General features: G+C 37.6%; 1 protein-coding gene across 6 annotated transcripts in view; it reads left to right on the top strand.

Annotated features, from left to right (window-relative positions):
* LOC126922040 (hemicentin-2-like) overlaps positions 1-27146 on the top strand; it is a 568705-nt gene that overhangs the window by 404258 nt on the left and 137301 nt on the right. For all 6 annotated transcript variants that reach the window (XR_007712641.1, XM_050734213.1, XM_050734214.1 and 3 more), the window contains one exon: positions 19693-19825. Coding sequence is in view for 5 of the 6 variants with exons in the window: in XM_050734213.1 (XP_050590170.1) it covers positions 19693-19825 (133 nt within the window). In the remaining variant the exon portion in view is untranslated. The remainder of the gene's footprint in view (positions 1-19692; positions 19826-27146) is intronic.

Genomic DNA, 27146 nt, shown 5'->3' with positions numbered 1-27146 from the left:
CGAGGATCTATGCTCTCCGTTGTGGAAGGCGCCCATGGACGAAGTTTATTCAGTACCATCTTGTAAGGGCGCCCCCAGGGATCGGCGTCGAGGCTGGCCAGAAGCTCGCCCCACGCCCGTCTCTTCGCCTCCTTGATGGCTCGCTGCAGGGGCCTCCGCACTTCGCGGTAGGCATCATACAGTCAATCCACCGTGGCTTCGTCCTCTCGCCGCCTACGGCGGGATCTGGTGTAACGGCGCTGGGCACGGATGAACGCCTCGCGGAGACGAGCGATCCCCTCGGACCACCAATACACCGCGCCGGTACGGCGCGGGGCCCCGGACCGCGGCATACACGAGTCGCAGATCGCATGCAAGTCGTGCCTCAGCCCGGTCGCTCCCGCCTCCGCGTCCTGGTCGGTTGGAGATTCTTCCGACCAGGCGACGGCTATAGCTGCCACCGCCATGAAGTCTTCGTCGCGGTGGGTCGCCGCCCACCGCGGGAATCTTCTTCTTCTTTCCGGTGGGCCAGTAGGTCCGCTCGCATCGAGCGAAGGGTCGCCCATCGCACCCCTAACCGCCACATCCATCAAAATGTAGAGGTGGTCCGAGAGGGTCTCCTCCGGGGACACGCCCCATCCGGAAACACGGAGGGAAGCGGCTCGGCTTGCCCACGTGAGGTCCACTATGGACTCGCCCCGCCACACCACGCACGTGCTGGTCGACCCTCGGTTCATAAGCCGGAGATCGAGTGCGGCCGCCCAGTCCTGCACGTCGCGCCCCCTTCCGTTGGTCCTACGGGAGCCCCACGTCGTTGAGTTAGTGTTGAAGTCCCCGAGGACCAATGACGGACAGGCGCCTAAGCGTCTCACGCAAGCCGCGAGACCGTCCAGGAAGGAGGCGTACTCCGTCCGGCTGATGTTGGGCGACACGTATACTGCCACCATGGCTAGATCGTCCCATTTCACGGCCACGAAGCCCCGTCCCCGCTCGATCACCGAGCAGGAAGGGCTTCCCGCGCTCCCGTTCCAGAATATGGCAACCGAGCCGATTAGGTGCCCAGCACCCATTGACGCGTCGGGGATGCTGTATGGCTCGGCCACCGCTGCGAGACCAATCCGCCGCTCCACCAGGCTCTGGAACATTAAGTCCTGGGCCTGGCGGGCGCGATTAAGATTGCACTGCAGGTGCAGTTGTCCTCCTCCTCCTCTTCCGCTTACGTAGGGGAAGGCTCCGTTTCCATAGCCTCCTCCGGGCCGTTCCCCTCGCATTGGGTGCATCCGACTTCTCCATCCTCTTTTCTGGCCTTCCCGAGGCCAGTAGGCGGCGGCGTCGTTTTCTTCCTCGTTGTCGCGTCTTCGCCATCGTCTGGAACGGTCCTTGCCCCCTGAGCGGCTCTCTACTTACGGGCCGGCGGTTTGCATGCCGGCGACCCCATGCGATGTGACGCATTGCAATCCCAGGTCCGTGCACACCGGACACTTAGGTGCTCGCGCCGAGCAGTCCCTGGCACGATGTCCTTCTGCCCCGCATCGATAGCAGCGCTCCGACCGGTCAACCGCCGACTTGCAGTCCCTGCGCACGTGACCCGACTCCATGCACCTGAAGCACTGGAGCTGACGCGTCGGGAGAGGGGTAACCCTCGCCGTTGACCAACCTATATTGATCTTACCTCCAGATCGGGCGTCCCCTCCTCTATTGATTTTCCTGGCCGCTGTCAGCGGGCAGCGTAGCCACACCGACCCGAGGTCCCGAGGAGCGTAGCGTATGGGCCCCACACTGACCTTGTCGGCGCGGCAGCCCCCGGCCTCGGCAATGGCGGCCGCCACCTCCTCCGGGGCGACCGAATCCTCCAGTCCGGTCATTCTTAATTCGGCTATCCTGCGCGGCACGGTTACCTTGGCGGGTAGTTCCTTCAGCATGCCCGCCATCCGCTTGGCCAGTCGGGATGCTTTACTCCCAGCGTCCTGGCATGATATCTCGAACAGCATCGCCCACGTGACTGCCTTCCTGAGTCTCAGCTCCTTGATGTCAAGTTCGGAGAGCTTAATTTCCCTCCTCACTATTGACATCGCCTCCCTGTACGTGAAACGCGAGCCGTCCCTCACGGTGAGCGATACCGCGGCACATCGTGGGGGTCGGAGAAGGCCGAGTACTTTCTCCTCGCGTGTGTTCCGTCCACCGGCGGTACGTCCCTTCCCTTTCGCGACAGTCCGCGCTCCGTCACCACCTCCTGCTCCCCGCATGGATTCTCGTCCCGCGCGGGGACGCACCGGGGGTCGAGCAACCACCTCTGCGAAAGTCCTTATCTTTATCCCCGACCCGCCATTGCCGGCCGTCGCCCCGCGTGCCGAGACCCCTATTCGCAGCGTCGATGACGACAGAGACGGCGGTACTCGTCCGCCGGATCTCGCGCTCTCGGTCGGTGCCTGGGCCGTTGGGAGAGGTTGCGCTGCTGGCTTTCTGTTCTTTCACCTAGATTTCCCTCTTCCTCCCCCTGTGACGGACGTGAATCCTGCCTCGTCAGCCGACGACTCGACGGTCGACCGCGAGGTGTCTCTGGTTACCCGTGACTGTGCTTGCACAGTTCTTGCGGCGGCGGCAACATCCGTAGCCCGGAGGATCGCTCCCGCTGGCTTTATTTCCCGCCACCACTTCTCCAACTTGCGGAGGAACAGGATCTTGATATCCTCTAGCGGGTCTCGAGGTCCCGGGCCACTGGGTCTCGGTTTGTCCGCTTCCCTATTGTTGGTGCTACCCCCCAGCCCGTCGGGACACGTACTTTCTACACTAGCGAATCTTTCGTTTTTTTAAATATCCAGACATTGTTCCACGATGAAAAAATTGCTAAAAATTCATAAAATACATTAAATTATATATAAATTCTTATTCTTCATCGAATATATTATATACTAACTTTTTCAAAAGACGTTGCATGAATATACATAAATTCATAAAATTCATAAAATATGTTCAATTTATTAGAATCAATGGTATTAATCTACCATTAAAATTACTATACAGATACTCACTGAAAAGGTCTTATAAAGTTCTAAGATTCTTCAGTCTACTGAAAAAGGTTCTATGATTTAAAATGCAAAAAGAATGTAACTCTATGCAGTTACTCGCGTAATCCACAAATATTTGAAGAAACTATCGATTAATCTTAATTCGTGTTTGAATAAATGAAATTACTGTTAGTATGGATAATTACTTTATTGTATATCAGAATTCTCAATCGTAATATTAGGTTGTCCCAAAAACTTCTTTCGTTTTATAAGGAAATAATAGATGCACAACATTCTTTGTTCTTTTGGAATAAAATGGATCAAACATTCATTCAGTAAAATAATAAAAAAAAAAATGTTGTGCATCTGTTATTTCCTTATAAAACGAAAGAAGCTTTTGGGACAACTTAATACATTTCCATATTGACTTTAAATTTAACCCATATAATCGTAATAATGGTGTCTCAGCAGTACTAACGAAATTTCGGAATGTTTCACATAATAATACGCATACAATATAGGCGTAAAAACTTTCTGTTTTAAGCATTCAAATATTTTTACTAGCGGATGCATACACTGTATACGTGTACATATACATTGCATATGCCAAGTATAATTGAAACATAAATGATTTTCCGCAGAAATCCCTGACAATTGGAGAAAACGCATTAATAGATATACTTGCACGGGCCAACAACGTAATCGATTTTCATACCGACGATTTAATCGATAGTATCGCCTACGAGGCGATTACTGCATTAACGAACACGATTACCCTGGTGTTGGCAATTAATGTTTGATCAGTCTACGTCGTTTTAACCATGTCGTTCATTGTCCCGTTAAAATCATTGCGAAAGGATTGGATTTTCCAGTTATCGATTTTCGGCGTTGCGAATCGCGTAAAACCCCTGTAGGAATTGTACGCGGACACAATGCTCGAGCTCGACGGGGGTGAAATCCCAAAACGAAACGACAGCATTCAACGTTTCGTCCCAGCGCGTATCGCTGAAAGAAATAAAACGATGTTTATTTTCAAAGGTGGAAACATTTTCAGGAAATTGCGATTTCCAAGAGATTAAAAGTAATTACAGATATCATGAAAGATGTAAAATTCTGCTGAAATTAAATTTCAGGTTGATATATCTCGTATATTATACTTTCATAATATAACTTAATTAGTGATGTTTCACATTAAACTTTAATGATGTATTTAGTAATTGAATTTGTATTTTTATGATAGTAAAAAATATGTAGTTGTAGTTATAATAAATACGATACACAATGGCTCATGAAAGTGTTCAAACACTTAACACAGAATTTTGTTGTGAATATATTACGTGTATTGTATGAAACATTTTGAGATTTCGTTGTCATTGTAACGAAACACGATTATCGTGATTGTAACGGTGAAGTTTGAGACCAATCCGAAAAATTATATACAAGTTACAAAATATTTACTGTAAACATACGCTTAGTGAAAATTAGTATTTACTTAAACATACAATTGGTTGTAAATATGATTAATATGATATTAAGACTAAATATTTGTGGCCTATTAATATAGTGAATAATTGACTGTTCAAATACTTTGGTGATCTTTGCGAGGTGTATTACAATAAATGTGTTGTAGCTTCTATATAAATTTTCAGAAGCGTGTCACATGTTACAATACTAATAAGATTTCAAAGTGTTTTGTATAACACATACAGTGGCTTACAAAAACATTCGAGTATTCCTAGAAACTTTTCATGTATGTGTTATACGAAACATTCTAAAATCTCATTAGCACTATAAAGAGACACAATTATCATTATCATACTGATAAAATTTAATACGGAGCTGAAGAAGTACGTAGAAGGTCCACGATATTTATCGGAAGCACCTCGTAAAGATCCTCAATTGTTTGAACAGTTATTTATTACATTAATAGTTGACAATATTTAGTGAAATCTAACGTTGCTAACTGACGTAACTGTAATCCTTAACACTAATTATATCTTTAAGACTAAAATTTAAGATTAAATCTTACTACATAATCACGATAGCGCTAACGAAATTTTAAAAAGTTTCATATGATACGCATATTATATTAATACAAATGTTCTATGGCAATACTTTCGTTAGCCACCGTACATGAAAAGTTTTTATTTGTTCCTACATTTAGACTAAATAAAAGAAGTCAAAAAGTTACAAGTAATTTCGCTTACACCAAGCGATATAAATGAATTTATTACTAGCTAATTTGGAGGTAATTTGTTTTTCTAATGTTAAAACCGACTTACTATGAGTCGTTGGTCCAGTTTCTCGTTTCCAGTTCTTCCTATCAGTCGAGATGGAACACCGCTTGGGGAATCTACGTTTGGCCTATGCGTGGAAATCGGATTAACCATCGTTCAATTTTACTTGGCGAGTCCGCCCTCGTGTAATCTTCCGCGAGTTTGATTAATGAGATTCGGCCTGCCGCCGTTACGCGATGAGCCTTCCTCGAGATTATTCGAAAATTAAAAATAATCCTCCTGCGTCACCGCCATACCTGGCTACCGTATTCGATTATTCGTTTCGCTAATGAATCGCCGTCAGCCAATGAATCATTTATTTTGACGTAATTGAGTCGCCTGTTTCAAATGGGCCGTAAGTAACCGGATAATAATTCAACGTTCAGTCAAACGCGAAAGAGAATTCAGATCAGAGCGTATCATCTGCGAATTTCTGTGATGCTAAAGTTAATTCTGGAAAACGAATACTGTACTGTTGAATTATATCGTGAAGCAATGGGTCTACATTTTCGCTAATACAGTGGCTACAAAAAATATTGGCATGTTACTGTGTATTTATTTTAGCATTTATACGTATATCAAACGATTAGTATATTAAAGCATACAGTATAGTTAAAGTATATTAAATATCGTATGAATTAGCCTTCTGCGCTCGAGGACTTTTTCAGTCGGGCGAAGTAGCAACTTGAGATGATTTAGCGCATATGTGATGCATGTCTTACAGGTAGCGTAAAATGATTTTATACACAAATTAACGTACAAAAACATTATATTCTAATAATTTATCTATATTTACATCTTTGAAAATATGATTTTGTAATATTAATTTCTGTATTCTTTTGTATGATAATTTATAAAGCATTTACCAAGGTGTATCTTTTGTTTAGTCAAAATTCTTATTATGCCAAATTGAATGTGATAATAGTATCCTCTCCTTATCATTTTTCCAGCATAATTATTTCTTTCAGTTGTTATTTAATTTATTAGCTCATTGGCAAAAAATATCTTAAGAGATATTTTACAACATTGTTGTACGACATTTGAGGATACTTGCGTCTCTGTAGATTTTCCGCCGGCTATGAATTTTATTCTCGGTAGTGTTTTGCTAGATTCTTCACAAGCTGTCCATTTTGAATTATTAGAATCTTGTGGGGCATCACTGTCACTTTCGCATTCATTATCTATTATTGTAATTTTTCGATTTCATACACCTAATACTGTGTCACTATCTCCATCACTGCTTTCATTTTCTCTATCAATAATTCATTCACGAATGCAATCGATCTCATTTCTCAACAGTTCAAATCAAGTTTATCTTCGTTTGAGCTAATTTCACTTTCAAAAAGCATTTTCCTAGGACTTCTAGACTATAATACTTTTGCCATGATCGTCGAATCTGAACTAACGTTGGAGACGTTGTCAGAACCATAGTTTCGGAGGGGCTTGAGATTAAATATTTTATCTTCATTTTAAAATGTCACACTTTACACTTTCTAATAAAGAACATAAAAAGTGCTAAGGCACCTATTTACGAACTAATATTGCGCTCTTATCAATTGGAGATGTGGAAATCTAGCATAAACAGGGACTGCCGCCTCTCAGTCGTCACTCGAGTTAACGCATGAAACGTCGTGGCGACAGACTCGCCTCTCGAGCGCAAAGGGTTAGTAATACTTTCATACAACTACAAAAGTTCGATAGATATGAAAACAAAATACAAAATCTGATAAAGAAACGTTCTATTGGAAAATAAGGGAATGTACTAATACTTTTTGCAACCACTGTGTGCAATTATTGTGTACGTTACGATTGTGTAGTCAAAAACATGCATTATAAAATGTAAAAAAGATCAAACCAAATTTTGTTCTGTACATAGAGTTACGGGGATAAAGTACAAAACAACGATGTTTTTATAAAATTCAATTATAATTGACAAAAGCAATAAATAAACAAGCCGCTCAGAAGCCACGTCGATCAACACTATACGTCGAAAAGCAGAAAAAACTGACGATGCTACGTACGATATTTTTTAAATTGATTTTAGAATTTGCTATTATTTATGCCATCTTCTTGTAATGGATAAATTCATCAAAACGAGCAATTTGTTTTTCGACAATTGAACATTAATCATGTACTTATGTAATGAGATTGAGAAATTGATAAAAGAGCGATATTAATCAGTTTGATAGCGAGGTTCAAATATAATATATACTCTACAACAGACAATTGTTATCAAGGTGATAAAAGATGTCCAACACAAAAATTATTAACACTCGCATACGCAAATACTAATCCAAAATCCTTGTTCGCTACCGATCTGTTTTTCTATAAAATATTATCTTCTGTTCACTTGTGCAATATTCTCATCCTTGCTTTAATAAACAATAGAATCATAGACAGATATCGCGATAAACAGAATGCCTTTCTCTGGCTATACGCCGTAACAATCGAAAATTTCCGCTTTTGTTCGAGCGCGAACGTAATACAGCCGAATCGGCGGCGATTTTTCATCGGCTCGACGACAGGTAAATTAAAATCGGCGCGGCGCATAAAACGCCACGGTCGGCGCAGTTCGATTTCTCGAGCGACAAGCTCTCGAAAACATTTGTCGCCTGGGTAACGCCGTACCAATCGTTCCTGGATACGTGTCCATCGTCGGTTCTTCATTGATATGTTAAATGGCTCGGAAGCCCGGACCCGATGCCATTTTCAATATTCCTCTTTAAATCACTGTACACGCGGAAAAACAATAATTAATAAGAGGCATCGATTAATCGCTCTTCTGTTTCGCACCGACAAATTTTCGACCACGGTCGATTCGTTACTGCTCATTGTTCATAAAAATTACCGTGTTTCATCGAACTTTTCGCATCGAGAGAAAACATTCGCAAAGAGCCCGCGTACCAACTATTTCACTTACGTCCCATTCCTGACCGAGGAAGCGAAATTTTTGAGCGGCTCGTTTAATGGATAGAGGAAGTACAGCATATTTGGAATATCAGTTCGTTTAAGATACATAAAATATTACGGCCTAGGATAGGAGCGAATAAAACTGCATAATATCACAGAAAAACTTTTATACTTCAAAGTATGAAACTCGGTAATAGTGAAAGAAAACAATCTGGAAGTTTGGTCTAATTGAAAAATGACTGAAAAATGATTGAAAATATAAAGTAACGATTTTGTTACAGTGCAAGTAATATGGAATAGCGGCATTCCAGTTTATCTTAGTTAAATAGAAGTAAAAAACAAGTAGATGATAAAATTATTTTCTTTTATGATCTAATTATAATTAGAACTTAAAATTTACTTGCAGTTTCCACGATCATAACCAACACATCCACAATATACTTGTGTGTATTCATTATGTATTTCACATGAAACACTGCAGCCACTATTTCCCTCTTTTGCCTTCGCTATAATTCACAGCGCAAAAAAACACACAGCATCCATCTCAGTAGTTTTCCCGAATTAGCAACATAGAATTGAATTTCATGTCACGTTTTGTATTTGTATAAATATTATATTTATTGTAGGACATATTATATTAGTAAGTAATATAATTGTGAATATATAATATATTTGTAAAATTAGCACGAAATAGTAGATTAAGAGATCTACTCTAAAAGTTTTGACATATTTTATCCGTGATTGCAACAATTGTTATTGGTTATTGGTTAACAGCTGCTTCGCCCCTGTTATTTGCAGTATTACGAACTAGATAACGTTAGTAGTTTTTTAGGTACATCGATATTCTACATTACCAACAGTATTCCAAGTACGCTGAATTTCCTCTACGTTTCATCATTTTCAACTCGAGATTCGAACGTTGGAGTTTGATTTCCAGCGTGTTCCTTTATTACGCTTTGTCGTAATTCAGTATAGCAGGTGCTAATTAAATACCGGCATTGTTTTTCTGTAGCCCTCTTGAAAGTGTAATTTGATTCGATCATCCGCTTTTAAGCAATTCACTTTTGGTCTTTTGTGTAGAGTTTTGATGCACTTTAGACTATCGTTCGTTATTTAAATATGGGTGATTTTACAGAAGAGGGAATTATTTGGCAGTGATTTTGTCCATATACTTCTTCATTTAATTTATGAATTGTAACAAATTTCAGGTATAGCAGAGGATACGTCGGTACTGCTACAAAAATGGTCAAACGAATTTATTATAATAATAACTGTATATGATTTTATCGGTATTTTTTTAATAACTATCTACAGCGGATTGAGATTCCAATAAAAGTCTCATTAATCAGTAATCGAGTATTTAAAACTATTAACTTGAAAAAGCAAATGTTTATTCACACTCTTTGTCACAAAGAATTAGTTAAAAGATAATTAGTCTTTTCAAGAATTACTTACGAAATTTGAACATTCAACATCATGCATAAATAGTAATTTTTAATCATTTATATCATAAATGAACCAATTACATTGATAATTGGCAGTTTAACTTGAAAGTGAAGACAAAAATAATTAACTTATAAGATAATCAATACTTATTATAATCATAAACGAACCAGCTATCAATCTCAACAGTTGTCAATTAAACTTAACAACAAAAGTCATTGCATTCTTATAACCAATGAATATTTGTTCCTTACATAAACAGACTAGTGATCAATCTTGCGTTCATTATTAAAAATTAAAATAGATAAATTATACTTTCCATTTTCTAACGCTTGTAAGTATCGACTTCGCTTGATTACTTTCGAATTTCTTTACGTGATTCCATTCTTAATACCATACGTATCGTTTTTTTTTTGTTTTTTTTTTTTAGAAATAAGTTCACAGACAGAGGACTGAGATGTAAAAGTTGTGACAAAGATAGTAGATGTGTTTTGTCAATAAAATGAAGTCGACTGAAATAAAAATAGATATGAATGATAAGTGTGACTATTATAAAATATATATAAAAGGGAAAAATTCGTAAATAGCATCAAATTCATTCATCGAACATGAAACGTAGAGTAAGTTTCGTAGTTGGGACATGGCAGTGCACTGGAGATTTCACGTATAAAAAGTAATTTTTGGTATATAAATAAATTAAATTAATATCTCTTATAATAGTTTGTCTATACAGTTATTATCTTTCTCTGCCATGCAAATATGATAGAATTTACCGTTAACAAGAGAGAGTCGCAAGCATTCTCACTTCAGTAGAACCAGCCATATTCTTTCGTTTCTTCGGAAACGAAAATATTGTGTTGGTGATTTGTTTGTTGGAAACAGTAGTGAACATTTTGTGGACAAATTCGAGATGAAGTTAGAAATGCAAAGAAAAGATTCATAATACTAAAGGGGTAACAAAATGAAGATCTATTCGGAAGCTATTGTCAAAAGAATTAAAAGAAGCGTCAATTCTGTTGTCTTTGATAAAATTTAAGAAATGTTTAAATGGAACTATTCTAATCACCAATAATTACTGGCTATTTGAAGAAATATTGCTTTGACCGACTTTTGTCTAATGGAATTTGCAAGAGTAATAAATCATCTACGTTACTGGTCTTATTAATGGCAGCTTTTATTTTCCATGCTTTTACGTTATATGGAAATGCGTTTCTACGTGCTGTTATGTGGAAACGAATGTGAGTGTTTCTCGTTTATGAGTTCCCCTGCTACACAAATTTCATTTTTAGAAATGTTGCAGTAAATAGATGCTTGACCCAAATGTTATAAAATATGCACAGAATTGATTATAATGCAACTAGGACATCAAAGGAAGTTAAAAGCGTCTATACAGTAGTCTCTTGGTATATTGAAAAGAGAAAAGCAGAAAGTATAAAATAATATGTTGCGGAATTGTTCGATAATTAAATCATCTAAAGAAGTGATGTTATTGTCACACAAGGTACTAATTATTTCGAACGAATTAATATCTTTATAGATAATCAATTACGAAAGTTGCGACCAAATATTTTTTAAGAAATAACGACAGAATCAAAATAATACTACTGTAAATTCGAAGCGCGTCAACGGGAGTCGTAAATTCCCGTTACGATTGTAATAATCGATACCACGAATAGATTGATCCCCTGATCTCCGTTAAGATAATAGGGGTGGTTGTTGTAGTATAACACTGCGATTGACAAGGTTATAAAATTTATATTTCCACACTTTGTACAATAACACAAATGAGTAACGCCGTTGCTTAAGATATAGAACTCCTTGATTTGCACTCGATTTTGTCCTCGATATTTTCTCTGGATCTTGAATATTAGAACTCCTTATATGTGAGTGTGAGAACTCCTTGATTATGAATGTTAGAATACGTTGAATGGAACTGCCTGAGTGTGACTCTTTGAATTGAACTGACATATAACTGCCCTTCCGCTCTTACATACTTACGGAGGAAAGCTCGGTACGGAGGTAGTTTTAGAACGAAGGAAGCTGATTCGTTGTTCATACTTTTCGTTATGAAAAATGAGGACAAGGATCCGTGATATCCATTAGCTAAGACCAGCGTTAATGACTGAAGATGGGAGGAATAGCATCCTGCCAACGTGACTCATGGGAAAATCCAAATTTCTATTAGGTATTGTTTGTAATGTAATTTCTATTAGAAAAATGTCTGGTTTTTCCCATTATATAATTACTGGTTTTCTTCGTAATTTGTAAGAACATACAGTAGACCTAAGGACTTTTTAAGTACCTGTTATAAACCGAAAATACTTGCAGGATTAACGGTTCCTGTAGGTTTATAAGACTCGGTTTATGGTGGGACCTTAGGTTTATTGAGAGTCTTTCTATAGCTTGAGCCTTGACGGTCAGACATTGAAGGACGTCGCGCGGACTTTTTCACGCGACGTAGCAACTACATTTAATTCATTTACTAGAAACAAAACATTTCTCTTCCACAGTCTAAAATTCTTGCTCAGTAGATATATTATCATATCTATTCTTTAACCATGTCGATTTATTTCTTCAAATGGAAAATAAAATTGATAAAAATCAATTGAAAATAGAAACTTTGAAACAAAAAATTATTAATTATTTATAGTCATACAAATTTTGTCTAGAATTTGGGTAATATTTCTTTGTTTCTAGGAGTATTTAATGAAATATCGTATGTGTTTGCTCCTCGCTGTGAAACAATATGGTAAAGCAATTTCTATGAATTTCTATACTGTTCTTATGACTATTCTTCAGAAACTTATAAATATTCTTCGAAATCAATATTTGTAGATATCTTAAAAATGACAATTTTTTAAACGTATCGCGTTTGCTCCTCTAACAGATTTCCATTCCATGAAAGAATTATTCATTTTTTGACTCTCACACCGGTCAGTGTCAATATCTGCTCTACGTCCAAGTTTACGTAAAACTATTGTGTATCCTTTCTACATCTGAATCTACTTAAAACTATTGTGTGTCTCCTCTACGTGTAAACCCATTTGAAACTATTGTCTTTCCTTCTGTATCGGAATGAAAACTACCATTTCCTCTCGAAGTACACAATCTTTCACATTGAAATATATTTACAATACACGTGATCCCATCTCTCTTAAAGACTACGGCCCCGTGAAATATTCAATCAGCCCTGTAATATCATTATCATCTGTTGAAGAGATCGTTCGCGACAGCACGTATGTATATAGAGATAGAAGACTGTTTCGCTCGGTTGCACCTTGTCCCCTATTAGGATCGTTCGTTCCAGATTCCTGCGATCGACAATCGCATCGACGCATAGCGTCGAACGAGCACGTAGTATCGTCTCGATCGATTGCCATGCGTATTAATAACATCGTTCGAAGCGAAGATGCAAGAGGACGCACCACGGGAGACGCCAGTGTTTTAATGTTTGCGGGCCACGCGAACAAATAGCCGGCGCATTAAAACGCGTTTGCATATTCATAAGCGAAGGAACGCACTTAAGTGAGTTAACGACTCAACGAGCGGCTGAATATTCTTGACAGCCACGCGAGCAACCGGCCGTTGCGTTTTAATTAACGTTGCGAACCGTTGTTGACTACCGGCTATCCGTTATGCGTTGCAAATTATCGATCCGACACATCAGCGCTTTAGATAAAATCATCCACGTTTCGACACGTAACGAGCGTAGTAATATGGATTAGTTTAAACGTCCTTACAACAAGAAGCGTTGCTCATTTCTACGCTGGGTAAGTTGTGACGGGATGTGATCTGATAAAGTTTATTAAGTCTTTATGTTTCTTTCTAGGTTTGCTTTTCATCAACGTAGTAGTTGTCGTATCGGGTAGACCGCAGATTTTTATGAATGTGAATTTTAATTATGAATTTTTATGAAATTTTTGCTTTATCTCCATTCTTTTAACCGTTTGAGTCCCAGGGATCTTTGAAAAAACAGGGTCGAAAAATCCCGAACAGCGTGATAGCGCTTGTTGTAATCGATTGCGAAGAGGAACAAGCGGCGCAATAGCGCTCATCATATTTGTTATTTTTATGAAATACATCTATATTATTATATATACGTACTATTGGTTTATAAATGTTCCAAATTTTGTTCAATAAAAATTATTGAGAAGATAACAATGAAATACAAAATTCTGTCAGTCGTCCGTAGCGTTCAAATGTACTGGGACCTTCCAACACAAAATCTAAACAGCGCGATCGCTCTGCTTGGGACTGAAACGGTTAAGTTAGATCCATAAGTATATGAATTTGTATAAATATTTATAGACCAAAATCATGGAAAGTCAATACCACCTAATGACAAAATCCGCGATCACTTAGTTTCCAACCCAATAATTTAGGATCTGTTTTCTGATTTATGTGTTTTGTTTTCAATCAATGTATGCACCATTCCTTTCCATGATTTTTTGTCTCCTTCGTGTTAAAACTTCATTACTCCATCGGCGTAGAGTTGCTCCTCTGAAAAAGAGAAACGTTCCAATTCGTTTCTATACTCTTTTAAAGAAAACGAGTTCTTATTGTTGAGATAGTTTTGAACGAGCGGAAGGAATAAATGATAGTCTGGACGTGCAAAATTGTGGAGAATATGATAGATGGAGTAGAACATTCTATCCAACTAGCACCATCTTTGCCGCGTGACGATTGACACATGCGATATGGCGTTGTCTCTTCGTGAATTATATTTGAATTTATACCAGGTCAACAAAAAGCAAGTATGTATTTTCAAGAATGTTTGTTTTATACCCTACAGTTGATTCTTAATTAATCAACAATACCAAGTTAGTCTAATTAAAGTTGGGGTGAGTAGCCATTGTTTAAACTTAGATCGAAAAATGGAACAAATTTCTGTTCAACCCAACATCAATTAAATTTTTAAAAATTCTCTTTCATAAATCTGAAAAATTTCTGTGAATGATTGCTCAGTGTTTTACCTATTCCAATGGTTGCAATATTAAAATAAAAGACCATAAAATTTTACTAAGAGTAATAACTGTTTTATCATTGCATTATATATTAAGAAATAGTTCAGTAATTGTACAAGCTTCATTTAAATAAAAATGGTCCTTTTTGACAGGGTACAAAAGCTTTTGAGAAAGTTCGTATATGCTTTTTGGAAATTTCCATCATATTATTTATAGAGTAGTCAGTCAAATAATTTTGTATGTCGGCTCAGTTATTCGATGATTTTCTACTTTAAGAATGACGGACACAATGGCGCCAATGATAATTCGTTTAACATTGTGTTTCAAACACGTCAAGCAATCTGTTCGCGATCTTTCGCTCTCGTCTCAACGATAAGTAGTGAACCGTTCTATCTGGTAATTAATTTTGCATAATAGCCATCGATTAATCGGCCATTCTCGTTAGCCGCTGACCTGGAATCCGTCATTGTCGCTGTCGTGTGACAAATCGGCTACGTCGTTTTAGAGCATCGTCTGATCAGGAGTAGAATGTGAAATTTAAAATAAAAAAACATATCGAGGATCATCGTAGAGACATATTAATTATCGTTGTCACTAAAAGTAATTGAAATGTAGAAATAACATCAGCGTTTTTTAAGAAACTATGGGTGAATGTCATCAAGAGATAATTAAAGAAGATTTTGTGAAATAGACGAAATTTAAGGGAAAATGTGAAGATCTAGATAAAATGTATAATAACCTTCTCGCTTTGTAAGAGAATGATTTACTTCGAGCATAAAAATGTAGCAATATATTAATTAGAAATAAATACACAACATACATAGAGCAGGTATTCCGGAATGTGCGAAATCCTTAACAACGATTATATAAAGATGTATATCATATATTAGCGTTCTTAAAAAAAAGAAAAAATAGAAAACAATAATTTTTTGGTACCATTAATAAATCCTGCTTCTAAAAAGATTAATACAACATTTAATGTCGTTTTAAATAAGAATCGAATGTTCATGATGGATTTTCATAAAATTCTAGGAACGATGATAACAAAGGTAATGCAATTTCCGATGAAAAAACCAGGAAACGAAATTTCCTCCCTTTGGTCTCATAAATAGTCAATTTGGTGGTATTTGACGTACCATTGACACGTTTCAATATTCAGCGCCAGATAGGCGATACGGGTTTATCATGTTTTGGATACGTCTCGCGTTTTCCCTCGATGAAAGCTGAAAAAAAAAGCGTCAGACATACCAGCATCAAATCATTGTGAATTGTTACGTTTCCTGACCTTTGTTTTCTTGATATTATAAAAAACAATCGATGAAATATCTTTCCATTATGATGTTTAAAAAATAGCAGTCGATATAATTGTTGGAGGAAGTGATTGAAATCCTTGGAACGAAGGGAACTATGGCTTACTCTGGATGAACATCTGCCAGTAATACATAGCGCAGCAACAAATTTTTTTCTTAGTAATTTTTCGATCAATTTGTTGAATGTTAAATATTAGTAAAGTAAGGCTAGTTTATGAGAGTAATTAGGAAAGTAATATAAAAGTGTTTAATTAATTTGTAGCGACATTCCACAGCAACTACGTCCGGACGACGGCAGCGCAATGGTTAGCGCCTTTGGTTACGAACGTTCGGGACCCGGGTTAAATCCAGACGCCCGTAGTCCGATTTTTCCTTTCCACGACGTGCTTTGCAAAATGCAGAAGAAACAAAAGGAACCAATTCAATCTGCGCAAGTCCTCGGCCTACACAACAGCAAGCACTATCATCTACATCCACTATCCACCTCAAATTTACAAAGTGTTTAAGTAATTTGAAAAATTTAATTGAAAATACCGTTTGCATTCAATTTGGTGCAAGAATTTTTAACATGTGGAATAAAAAATTCTTGAAAGTAAAGACCTATCTTATTATTAATTTTATTAATCTTTTTGATAAGAAGGATGTATTTTTGAGCTATCGCGGGGAGACGCGGTCGTTAGAATACGCGTGATTGGATCGAAAATAACTTCTAACTTTTATTATTTTCCTAAAAGTGTAATTATTCAATTATCATACGAATATTTGAGAATTCACAGTTTTCCATTTACAATCTCGCCAAGCTTTTCGAAAAAAGTATTCAAAATGCTGCAACGAACGAAACAAATAAATCAATCTACTTAATTATTTTGCTCGATTAGTCTTCTTAATTCCTAACGCTCAAAGGACCTTTTAGCGAACGCTTTTGGATAAATCATGCCAATACGATTATACGTTAAATACTAATTTTCCTTATTCGTTCGTGACCGCGCTGATTCACGCTCGGCTATACCATAGCTCTTTACACGGTTAAAAAAATGAGCGAGGAGAACAAAAGAAAGTGTAATTAAAGGCATTAATCAAATGTAATTGCAGCAATTGACCGAGCCGTTTTAAAGTCTACCGGTCTCTCTATACCACGTGTGGTGAATGCATAATTTTCCTTAATAATTAGAGTAAGGACAAATAGAGGCTAAGTGTAACGCAACACCGGCCAAGATACTCCGTTAACGACAATTAGTCTGTCTATATTTTTACCCGACATGATGGACGTGTGAAGCCATTCTACCCACCCTCGTTTCTTACATAAAAGCCCGTCAAGAAATCGCGTGAACTTTATATCTCGGGGCAATTGGCAAAAATTCGTAGCCAGTTAAGAAAAGAAGAGATATATTTAGAAGCGCAAATTTCGACGAATAGCTCTGTCCATCAGTACACTTGTTTCTTCTTTTCTGAATTCGTTAATTCTTACATTCTTACATTACATCTTTCGTTACACGCGGATTACACATGAAAAATGTAATAAGTATATTTTTGTTGAATTTCTGATCTTAACGTCGAATGACAGATTGGTTTTTAAATGAGAATACTGGGTGGTCTTCGAGGAAAGTATTCTAAAAAATAACGGTCGTGCGATACTCTAAAGATTGAAGAAGGCAATTAAAGCACGTCAGATTCTTAACAAACGAGATAATTGGTGGGTAATATATCTTCTGCGATCATCCGATTATCTTATTTCTAAAAATTTGATGTGCGGTTTAGTAGAACGATTTTAATGATAAATGAAAATTAATAACTGCGATATTTTCACAATTTACTTCTCAAGTTTGAAATATAAGGACTATATATATATGTCGGGTTGTCGTTAAGATTAGGGTTAGGGTTAGGGGCGTGAAACGAATCCCCATTTGGATTAGACGTTATCGTTATGCAATAGAGTAGATATTTACTAGTGCAAATATGATTATGACAGAATTTGACAAGTAATCGCGATAATTAGATACTCGAGGAGCTAATGACAATGATCCTAGGTTTAATAACGGATCCGCGGTCAACGGAATGATAGATGTACGTTCTCACAAAGTCCAAGTCTGACTCTTTGTTAACAAAACGTGAAATATTCACTGATCGTAAAGACGTTACTCTTTTCGTCGATGAGATCGCACGAGAGAATGACTCTCCGTTCTGATGACGCTACCGAGGAAAAACTATATGGGGTGTGTCTAAGGACGCGAGATCCTCGGAATCGTCGAGGGAAGCCTTCGTTCGGAAGGTGAGGAAAATTGGCGTTGCTTTTAATTGGTCAGTCTCCATATCGGTGGTTAGAAAAAGATGCTAGTAGCCCTTGAGCGAAAGTTGCTAGCGGGAAGCGTCGTTCGTGGAAAAATAGATTTCTCCTATCTTCCCGTAGTTGGAACGAAGACTGTTTGTCTGTTTGAAGGACTTTAACTAACTAAATCTTTTTTTTTTTTTTTTTTATTTATTTATTAAAATTCACAATTTGTCCAATTTGGACATTTGGTGGAATTTTTTAACAGTTAAATTAGCATGTTGGTGGCTACCCCCAGCGGGATACCATCCTCGTGTTTGTTAGGTTATGTCCTTTATAAGGTCTGCTGGGTGCTTCCTTTTTAGTCTTCTGTCCATGTTTATGGTTTTGTATGTTTCCGCAGCTAACCGGTTTGGGTGTGAACTAAATCTTAAGATTTATAACGAGTCCTCATTCTAGCTAAACATATACTGTAGAGATGCGTTGACATCTGGCAATCATCTTACCCGAAGGATAGAGTCTGCGTGTGGCGAGCCACGGGACAGAAACCATTGAAATGTTTACTGTCACGTGTCGCTACGACTGTTTCTTTTAAGGAGAGCTATAGAATTACTTCATGCCTTTGTTAGACAAAACGCTCATCCCTTGACCGCGACTACGTTCGGCGATTGGTTGTCGCCTCGAGCCCAAGCTCATTATCACAAATTTCAAACAATTACAATCGGACTGGATGACTACAATTGTTTAATTACAGCTATGGTAGAATCTAGATTACAATGTTACGGGATTTTTCCAAAATTCTGAAGGGAAGGTTCCGGTGTTCCTTCATCTCCGACATATATATATTTTATTACACAGAGAAATACACGAAACTAGATATTAATTGTGGTACTGATAATCCTGGTATTTTTCTTTGTCAATGTGAAGTTTTGAAATTTTTCTTTACTTTTATGGAAATAACTGACTCCGTGTAATACTTCAGGGCTGGCTTTAGAATCATGACTTTATCCATTTAAACAGTCAGATATCCATATCAATAAACCTTGATATTCAATGGGACCATTTTTAGCATTAATTACGCAAGTATGTAGATACCTTCTATGAATATCTTACGCGTGTTATATTCAGAGTAGTCCACTAAAAATTACCACTGGAATATCTCCGATTTTTTTTGCAGATATGGAAAAGTTTATCAACGAAAGCTGTTGGGTATGAAGGAGACTATAATATGGCAGTAGTAACTTTTTTGCAGCCGGAGGAGTGTCGGAGATTTTAAGACGACTTCCATTTTTAGGTGGAATCATGTATTTTTGTATGCATCACTTGATGCAGCTTGAATACAATGTAATAACAATGTCTAGAAAAATGTAGTAACTAAGAAATAGATCAGGGGAAGAAAAATCATATTTTTCTATCGGACGAAATACTTTATCAATATATTCCCATGCGATCGTTAATGATTTGACACGAACTGCAGTCACGCTTTGCTCTCATCATATGATGCACCTGACTCACAGCCCGTCTTTGTCGTTACAGTGACAATGATAGATGCGGAGGCAGTGGCAGGCGGAACTGCTCAGTTACCATGCGACGTGGAACCGCCAGTCCCTGGAGACAAGCTGCATCTAGTTATTTGGTACAAGGAGGAGGCAGACGCGCCGATATACAGGTAAATTCCACTTTTGCATTCCTTATTTTCGCTTCTCGTTGTACGGTTCAAATCATCCCTGCTTCGCTGCTCGCCTCCAGAATAGAAATCGAGAAAGGCAGCGAGACACGCGGTTTCCTCTTCTAACGACGAGTCCTGACAGTTAATCCTCCACGAATAAAATTTAATTCGCTTATCCAGACAGGCGTTTAAAAATTTAGAGATCGGTATATAGTATTCTGTCGTATAATATACTGTATGGTGTAAATGCATAATATGATATATTATGTGAAATATAGTTATAAATTGTTTATAACTTGAAAGGTAAGTCCTAAATAACATTTCGTGAATTTAAAAATTTTGAGATAGAAACTTAATGAAAGTAATAATCATTTTTTATGATGTTGTTACAATCATTTGTTTCAGCGGGTTTTTATCACAGAATAATGAGTCCATAATAATTCCAAATAACGAAGTCCGTAATATTTAATTAGGGATCCATAATAAGTTTTTTCCAAAAACTTCTGCTTACTACAACATATATATCTAATTTTACGTTTAATAAAAAATATCGAAACACGCATTATTAATTTATTTCGAAGTAAAATTAAATGGAAACTCGATCTTTAATGCTTAATAATACCATTAAATAAAACATTTGTATAATAGCATTATTCAGTGGAATACCAGTATATTACAAATTATTGAAAAAATCTTTACGACAAAAATATTTAATCGACTGAATATTACATGAATCGTCAATTCTAAGGCAAACAGTTTTCTTAATTAAATTCAACGCGTATCGCTCGATCACCCTCAAACCACAGAACAACACTTTAGTCTTCAAACAAGCCGCTCGCGCTTCGAACCAATTGAGTTGCACTTGCAACAAGCCTTAATTAAAGAAGCAACTCCTCGCGTGTGCTATAGCCTGTCTGAAATCAATCGACTGTTCAAGGCCACTAACCAGGAAACCCCCTACCATAGCACCTAACCTCTATCCTCGTTCAATTTCAATTTAGTCAAACTTTCACAACGTCTGTAACGTCTGTAACATTCAATTAAATTGTTATCTAACCCTTTCCTATTGATTAACATGAATGGAAATATAAAACGAATGAAATGAAATGAAAATATTTCTTTGATCATCTTTCTAAAAATATAAATATATATAAACGATCTAGTCTCCATTTAATGATTCACCAACACAAATATTTTCAAGATTTTCGCAGAATATATAAGGCGATTACGTTATTTCCACTGAATGTTCCATTTTCGAAGAAGCAGGCGAGGAGAACTATTTACCATGAGCAAATATTTTGAGAAACCGAGTCAAGTATACCAAAGAAATCGGCTGCCACTTGGGTATCTCACTATTTCGATATCTTGCTATTAAAACGGTGGTAAAATCTCGATTATTTGAATCTAAATGTAATCCAACTCAAAGAAATCGACTGTAACTTGCAAATCGCATATCTCACAATTTCGACGCACTTATAAAAAAGAACCCTAATTATATTTTCGAGCTATCGTGGGGAGACGCGGTCGCGAGAATACGCGTCAACGGGAGTCGTAAATTCCCGTTACGATTATAATAATCGACACCACGAATAGTTCGATCGCCTGATTTCGGTTAGGATAATAGGGGTGATTCAGTTAGTATAAAACTGTGATTCACAGAATTATAAATTATATATTTCCAACACTTTGTACAATCACACAAATTAGTAACGCCGTTGATTAAGATACAGGTAACGAAGAGAAGGATTATTCTTAGTTGAGAGAATCCGTATATATGTTGTCCTCGACTGTTCGTTGGTTATGAGAACCAATATAGTAACTCTCCTGATGGCGTAGAAGCAGTAGAAGTAGGAGCAGTCGGAGCAGTAGGAACAGTCTGAGAGATGAAGAAACTGTAAGAACTCTAGGCACCGTGAGAGCCGAAGGAACTCTGAAGTTTGTTCTGATCTGACGTAACATTAATTATTTGCAAACCTAAACCTAAGCTAAATCGAAAAAGTCGATAGCCACTTATAAATCGCGTATCTCGAAATTTCGACGCCCTATCAAAAAGAAAAGAGTTGCAAGGAATTTTATAATAATTATGCAGATCCTTCAGGCTGTTTATGATGATCCGTGCAGTAAAATCGCAAAATTCGTCCCTCTTGAAAACTATTCTTTTCGGAAGTTTGTTTTCGCCCGTAGAGGACTTTATACCTCTGAAACGTTACCAAACGTATACCAATCTCCTCTATCAGTTCCGCCTGGGCAGGCGACCTAAACGGACGTGTGAAACAGTGCTCCAGTGAAAATGCGACAAGAGGGAAGAGAAAGGGACAAAGTAAACGCCCATCGACAAAACGTGGAATCATGCAGATTCCACCAATAAAAATAGTTAATTCAGGAGAAACATATTTCATAAATAGAGCTACAGACTCTACATATGTAGAGAAAAAAGACGATGGAAACAACACAATCGGACGGGGAGGAAAACATACCAATACACCAGGAAGAAAGCTGGACGGTGGCAACCTCCAGCAAAAAACGGAAGGTAACCCCGCTCGCAAGCGCGAGGAAAATTGATACATTTGAAAAAAAACAATGGCTACAAGATATCAAGCTGCACAATCCATTCAGCGCACTGCCAGAAGAGGCAGCAACGGACCCAACGGAAAGACCGACAAACCGTACTCCCAAACTACCACCGATATACATAGACACAAAAATAATTGACCCCCTCATCGAACTACTAAACAACATCGCAGGGAAAGACAACTATATCATCAAACAGATAAAAATAGACCAGGTGAAAGTGCAAACCAACACCCCAGAAATATTCAGAAAAATTACAAGATCACTAAAGGAAAAAAACGCAGCATATCACACTTTCCAACTCAAAACCGACAAAAGCTACAAAGCAGTAATCAGGAGACTACACCCAAAAACAAATACCGGAAAAATAAGTGAAGAACTGGCAAAAATCGGACACCAGGTAAGGTCAATTAATAACATCAACAAATACGATACCAAACAACCATTACCGCTATTCCTAGTTGAACTAGAACCTAAAAACAACAACAAAGAAGTATACGATATAGAAAAATTACTAAACACAATAGTAAAAGTGGAGCCACCCAGACATAAAAAAGAAATCCCACAATGCATAAGGTGCCAACAATACGGACACACTAAAAACTATTGCAATAGAACCCCGGCATGCGTTAAATGCGCAAAAAATCATCTCACGACACACTGCCCATCCACGGGAAAAATAGAGGAGGTTAAATGCTACAACTGGAACGGAAACCACCCAGCCAGCTATAAAGGATGTGAAGTAAGAAAACAATTACAACGAAAACTGTTCCCTCCCCTACAAAGCAGGACAATCACTAACACACAAGCCCAACAGGACAGCACAAATCCTGAAATAATTCCAAGTACAGAGCAAGCAACAAACACCAAACCTATCAGCACCAACACCATTGGTGGTCTAAGCTATGCTCAGGTAACCAGCCAATCAACACATACACACAACCAATACCACAGCAATAGTAACAATGACACTGCAGAAATCAAAGAACTGCTCAAACAATCCATAAAGAACACCGAAATGCTAACCAGAATGATAAGCGAACAAAACGCAGTACTCAGACAGCAAACCCAACAAATCACAGTCATGCTACAACTAATTACAAACGTGCTAAGCAAAAAGTAAAAACGGACACTCTAAAAATAGCAGCCTAGAACTCAAACGGCCTACAACAACGGGCCCTCGAAATTAAAACATTCATATACAATAACAATATAGACATACTACTTGTCTCAGAAACACACTTCACTACAAAAAGCTACATGAAAATACCATACTACACCATATATGATACCAAACACCCCTCAGGAAAAGCTCACGGAGGGACAGCAGTGATAGTCAGAAACGATATCAAACATTATCTACACAGCCAAGTTAACAAAGAATATTTACAAGCAACCACCGTTACAGTTCAAACTAGCAGCAACTACTTCCAGTTGTCAGCAGTATATGTGCCTCCGCGACACGAAATAACATCACAAATGTGGGAAGAATACTTCCAGGGGACAAGTACATCGCAGCGGGAGACTACAACTCAAAGCACACGCTATGGGGGTCAAGAAACATTACACCTCGAGGCAGAACACTGGAAAAATACATTAGAAATAATAACCTCAATATATTATCCACAGGAACACCGACACATTGGCCGACTGACCTGAACAAAAAACCAGATCTTCTGGACCTTGCAATTACAAGGGGACTAAACACAAATAAACTAAAAATAACACCCAACCTCGAGCTCAGCTCCGATCATACACCCATAATAATTGAATACAGAAACAAACCAATACACTATAGCAAACCAGAAACACTATGCAATAAAACCACCAAATGGCAAACTTTCAAAGAAATAATAGAAAGCAAAATAAACTGCAACATCCCGTTGAAAACTCCTGAACACATAGAACAGGCAGTAGCAACATTGACAGCATCTATTCAAGAAGCAGCAATGACAACCACTACACCCGAATCAACCAGCAGACAAACAATAACAATCCCGCAAGAAATACTCGACAAAATCAGAGAAAAAAGAAAAGTAAAAGCAAAATGGCAAAAATACAGAACCCGAGAAAACAAAAAACACTTAAACAAACTTGCAAAGGAAATAAAAAACAAAATAAAGGAGCACAACAATAACGAATTCGCAAAGTTCATAGGGACACTCTCCACACATGAGATCACCAACTACTCGCTATGGAAAGCCACGAAAAAAATAAGGAAGCCAATAATACCCGTCCCAGCAATCAGAAAAGCAGATAACACATGGGCCAGAAGCAACGAAGAGCAAGCTGAAGAATTCTCCAACCACCTCTGCAACACATTCACACCACACATTATCAACAACAGCAACCTCAAAAGTCATACGGAGGAGGATCCACAAACCACTATTACCATAACCGACAAGGAATACACCATACCTAAAACATCAGCACAAGAAATTAGAAACATAATTGATAAAACAAAAAACAACAAAGCACCAGGAATCGACCTAATCAATGGTAAAATCTTGAAAAACCTTCCGCCAAAAGCAATAAGACTAATGACAATAATATTCAATAATAATATTCAATCAATAATATTCAATAATATTCATATAACACAAACAAAGCATGTCAAATACCTAGGACTCCACTTAGATGCACAACTCACATGGAAACTACATATCAAATCAATAGTAGAAAAAATACAGAAAACAAGGAGACAAATGCATTGGCTAACAAGCCGAAAATCCAAATTAAGCATAGAAAATAAATTAAAAATATATAAAACGATCATAAAACCAATCTAGACGTACGGAATACCATTATGGGGGACGGCAGCAATGAGCCATATAAACAAAATAGAGGTAATACAGTCTAAAATCCTTAGAACAATAGTAAACGGACCTTGGTACGTCAGAAACGAAGACATACGGAGGGACCTGGGAATCCCAACGGTCAAGGAAGAAATTAGTAGATACTCAGAAATATACAAATCAAGAATAGCAACACACCCAAACCGGCTAGCTGCGGAAACGTACAAAACCACAAACATGGACAGAAGACTAAAAAGGAAGCACCCAGCAGACCTTATAAAGGACATAACCTAGCAAACACGAGGATGGTACCCCGCTGGGGGTAGCCACCAACATGCTAATTTAACTGTTAAAAAATTCCACCAAATTTCCAAATTGGACAATTTGTGAATTTCAATAAATAAATAAAAAAAAAAATCTCCTCTATTTATTCGCTGTTTGTATTTTCGCGTCTGGTCTCTTTATTACCATCACCTTGCCTCACGTTCCTTCTTAATAGAGATTTAAATTAAGTTTCGTGGGATTTACAGACTCCTTTAACATTCTCCTTCATATTCTTTCATTTCGTTCTATATCACTAAACTTAATTATACGGGTTACTCGATTGCAGATAATCGAGTATTCCTCGAATAGAAATACGTGGGTCATTTGAAAAGTTCTGGAACGAGGTAGAGACGAAGTATAATAGGAAATTTCTAATTTATCATTTTACCCCTTTATGGTAATTCTTACTCTCTGATTGATTTTCACTCTCTGATGGCAATAAACTGTAATAGACAACGAAAAATTTAGAATAAACGTTTTAGAAAATAATTATCTCCTTGTCCATAAGATTTCCTGCATTTACGGCATCAGATTAAAGACATAAATAGGTTGTAAATTTTTGTGATTATAATATCCATTTGTACCTATGCTAAGTGAGCTGCCTCATAAGTTACGAATAATGGAATACTTCTAAACATAATTTAAATAAAAGATTTGAAGATTTCAAGCAGACATTTTATTTATCACAACTTAATAAAATTATTCGTTATAATAGTAAAAATAGCTTGAAAACGAAATAAGCCATCTTTCTATTCCATTACAAGAATTTCCTAATAATAATCCACGTATTAAAATAGTTATACGTAATTGCACAGGATAATTAAAGTAGAAGACAGATGGGAAAATTTAAAGGATGGGACTTATCCTGTCAAAGCGTTAGCTCCGTTTGAATTTTTAAATCGTTGCATAAATCGGCGGTTGCGTTTAATTAAAGTTCTCTTCCGGCAACACTATTATCGCTTGACCCAAGTCGCAACGTTATAAAATCTCGTTGAACGACGAACTTATAAAAAAGAAGAAAAAAAAAAGAGAGAAAAATGATAAAACGTCGCGTCGTGAATGTTATTCTCGTCAAGAGATAATTAAAATTTGTCAAATCTGTTGATATCAAAATGCGTGGAAAGCAAATTTCGTCGGCGAACATTTTAATGAGAAACCTCTCGCTTCTCCTTCTCCGAATGACGTCTATTGTCACGGTAAAAACGACAGAAACAGATATACGTATAAATATTTATTTAAAATATTTCTCTGCGGTACGGATTAAAAATCAATTTACGTATATAAATTGTGCTGAAACAATTACTATCGATAGATTCGTTTCATGATCAAAGCATCACGATTCGTTCTGTTATTTAATGTTGCCCTTATTTAATTTTATGTGTTCTTAAATTTCTAGTCTACCATTTCTTTTATAAGGATTCTGTAAGAAATAAACAAAATTGGAGTTCAGAGCTCCTTAAAAATGTTCACAAGCGAAATTCAACAACTCAGTACTTTTATAATAGTTTTGGTTAAATGTATCTTCCAAATTTTATAGAAATTCCAATCATAAAATATAAAGATTCTATGATCAAAAAAGAAGAACCTTGATTGTTTGGATTAATCGTAACACAGTCTGTTCGAGCAATCAA

This window comes from Bombus affinis, chromosome 11, assembly GCF_024516045.1.
Source record: "Bombus affinis isolate iyBomAffi1 chromosome 11, iyBomAffi1.2, whole genome shotgun sequence".
Lineage (NCBI taxonomy): Eukaryota > Metazoa > Arthropoda > Insecta > Hymenoptera > Apidae > Bombus > Bombus affinis.
The sequence above is the reverse complement of the archived record's forward strand: the minus strand, read 5'-3'. Positions and strand labels throughout refer to the sequence as shown.